Here is a 2479-nt window from a genome sequence, read left to right as displayed (position 1 = left end):
TGCCTTGAGAAAATGAAGCCAGGCCCTCGCAGCCGAGAGCCTAGCAGATAGGCGCATGCGCAACTGCACAGTTGTGGGAGGTTGACCAAAGCAGGCCGAGTTTCTCCCAGAGGCTTATCTGCGCGGTGAGGTGGGCCAGTGGCCAGCCACGGCCAGGCAGTTGTTCACCAATAGCTTTGTCCCCTGCGGGATGCTGGATCGGTTATCCTCATCCGGGCTGAGAGGAGAGATGGAGAGTGCCCCGGCTCGCGGCTCCATCCAGCCCCCGGCTCGCGCATCCCCAGCCTGGACTCCCACTCGGGCATACAGTGACCGCGCTTGTTTCAGGATTCTGGTTCCGTAATCCAGTTAGCACTGCCTGGTCACAGTCACAGCCGGCCGCTCGGTGCGGAGTTACATCGAAGGCGCCAAATACACAAAAGGGAGCGCCGCCTGGTCGCCATGTCGCGAGCTTACACGGCACCTCGCCCCTACACGGTGCTCATGAAGTGTTCTCCGTGCTCCAAACTGCAACTTTCAGGTTGAGGCGAGGGTAGACACCTGAAACACGGTTGTCGGCCTGGGTGGTCCCCAGCTGTCGTTCTGCCCTTTAGCTTGCCTTGACTGAGCGACTATCGTGTGCTTTTCAGCTGAATTCTCTTGCCGTTTTTATTTTTATTTTGTGTATGCGTGTATTACTTGCAAGTATGTAAGTGCACCCGTGTCGTGCAGTGCCCGCGGAGGTCAGAAGAGACTGTCGGATCCCCTGGAGTTATGGATAGTTGTTAGCTGCCATGTGGGTGCTGGGATTCGAACCAGGGTCTTCTGCAAGAACAACCAGTGTTCTTAACCGCTTGAGCCATCTCTCCAGACCCCATACACATCTTAATCATCTTTATACCCCCTTTCCCCAGCGTAACCTTCTCATAGCCCCCCACACTGGATTTCATTACGTTTTGTCATTTACATTAAGGCCCATTGTAGTCAAGTTAGTGTACACAGAAATTCCTCAGTACAAGTTTATGCACTGGGGTCTAGTCAGCCTATCTAGAGTCACTCCCTTAAAGATGATCATTTCTTCCCCACCCAGCAGTGATCAGCTGCCAATAATTCCGCTAAGGTTGGGACCTGCTGCCCACTTCCCCAGTTCTATGCTGGGTTTTTGTCTGCTTGAGTTTGCATGCCTCTCATTCATGCTAACACATTGCAGTAGGTTCATATGAGCAGGAAGGATCCCAGGTCCAAATGGTCATGTATGGTCTCCCATCTCCTACCATATTTCCACCCCCTTTCTCAATAGTCCTTGAGCCCTGGGTAGGTGGAGTTTAATACAGGAGTCCTGTCCAAGGACCCACACTTTGCAGATTCTTATTCTCTATGCTTTGGCCATTTGTGGCCCTTTATGTTCATTCCCCTCTGGTGCATGACAGAGTTGTTCTATTATTGTGTGTGTGTGAACTGACATATACCACAGCATGCATGTAGAAATCAGACAATTTTGTGAAGCTGGTTCTCTCCTTCTACCTTTATGTGGGTGCTGGGGATTGAACTTCGGTCATCAGGCCTTATGCAGCATCACCTTTACCCACTGAACCATTTCACTTGGCCCCTTGCTTTTTGTTTTGAGAAAGGGCCCCCACTAAATTGCCCAAGTTGCCTTGAAATTGTGATTCTCCTTACTTCAGCCTTCCCAGGAGCTGAGATTACAGGCCTGTTTTCTTTCATATCCCTACTTCTGACACCATTCACCGTGAGTCTGAAAACTCAGAGTCACCCAAAACTTGGTCATCCCTACCCACCTGGGACGCCTGTTTAAAGGCAGATCCATATCTAGGAACTGTTAGCCAAGATGGGGGATAAAGAGGAATCAGGATCTTTTAAATTTTTATTTGTATTTCATGTGAATGTTTTGCCTGCATGTATGTAAGTGCACCCATGTCGTTCAATGCCCACGGAGATCAGAAGAGGGCACCGGGCCCCTGGAACTGGAGTTATGGAAGGTTGTTAGCCGCCATATAGGTGCTGGGAACTGAACCCAGGTCTTCAGCCCCTGGCATCAGAATCTTGATGCTGTGTGCTGAAATAAAGGAATCTTCTGGCCTCAGCTGCATTTTTTCCATTTAAATAAGCTCATGAAACCCCACTTGGTTCATACACATTTTTGTTACTCCTAGTATGGCCCAGACCTCACTAATCTCACACCTATACCTGACAGCTGACTCATCACCTAAGCCATAGTATACACTTTTTATTTTTTTAAGACAGGGTTCTCCCTGTAGCCACAGCAGGCCTGGAACTCACTTATGTAGACCAAGCTGGCCTTTATCACACATAGATATAGATTCACCTGCCTCTTGCCATCTGATTGCCCTACCTCACACTTTTTTTTTTTGAGTCAGGGCCTCCTTGTAGCCCCAGCTGTCCTGGAACTCAATGTAGACCGAGGGCTGGCCTCAAACTCACAAAGATCTGCCTGCCTCTACCTCCCAAGTGCTGGGAC

At 49.8% G+C, this 2479-nt stretch overlaps 1 protein-coding gene across 1 annotated transcript in view; it reads left to right on the top strand.

Annotated features, from left to right (window-relative positions):
* The first annotated feature begins 441 nt into the window (after window positions 1–441).
* Window positions 442–2479, top strand: part of Pram1 (PML-RARA regulated adaptor molecule 1) — a 12978-nt gene continuing 10940 nt past the window's right edge. The window contains exon 1 of the mRNA XM_008844596.1: window positions 442–520. Within this exon, the coding sequence (XP_008842818.1) occupies window positions 442–520 (79 nt within the window). The remainder of the gene's footprint in view (window positions 521–2479) is intronic.

This window comes from Nannospalax galili, unplaced genomic scaffold (genome assembly GCF_000622305.1).
Source record: "Nannospalax galili isolate Female #2095 unplaced genomic scaffold, S.galili_v1.0 scaffold262, whole genome shotgun sequence".
NCBI classification, from domain to species: Eukaryota; Metazoa; Chordata; class Mammalia; order Rodentia; family Spalacidae; genus Nannospalax; species Nannospalax galili.
The sequence above is the reverse complement of the archived record's forward strand: the minus strand, read 5'-3'. Positions and strand labels throughout refer to the sequence as shown.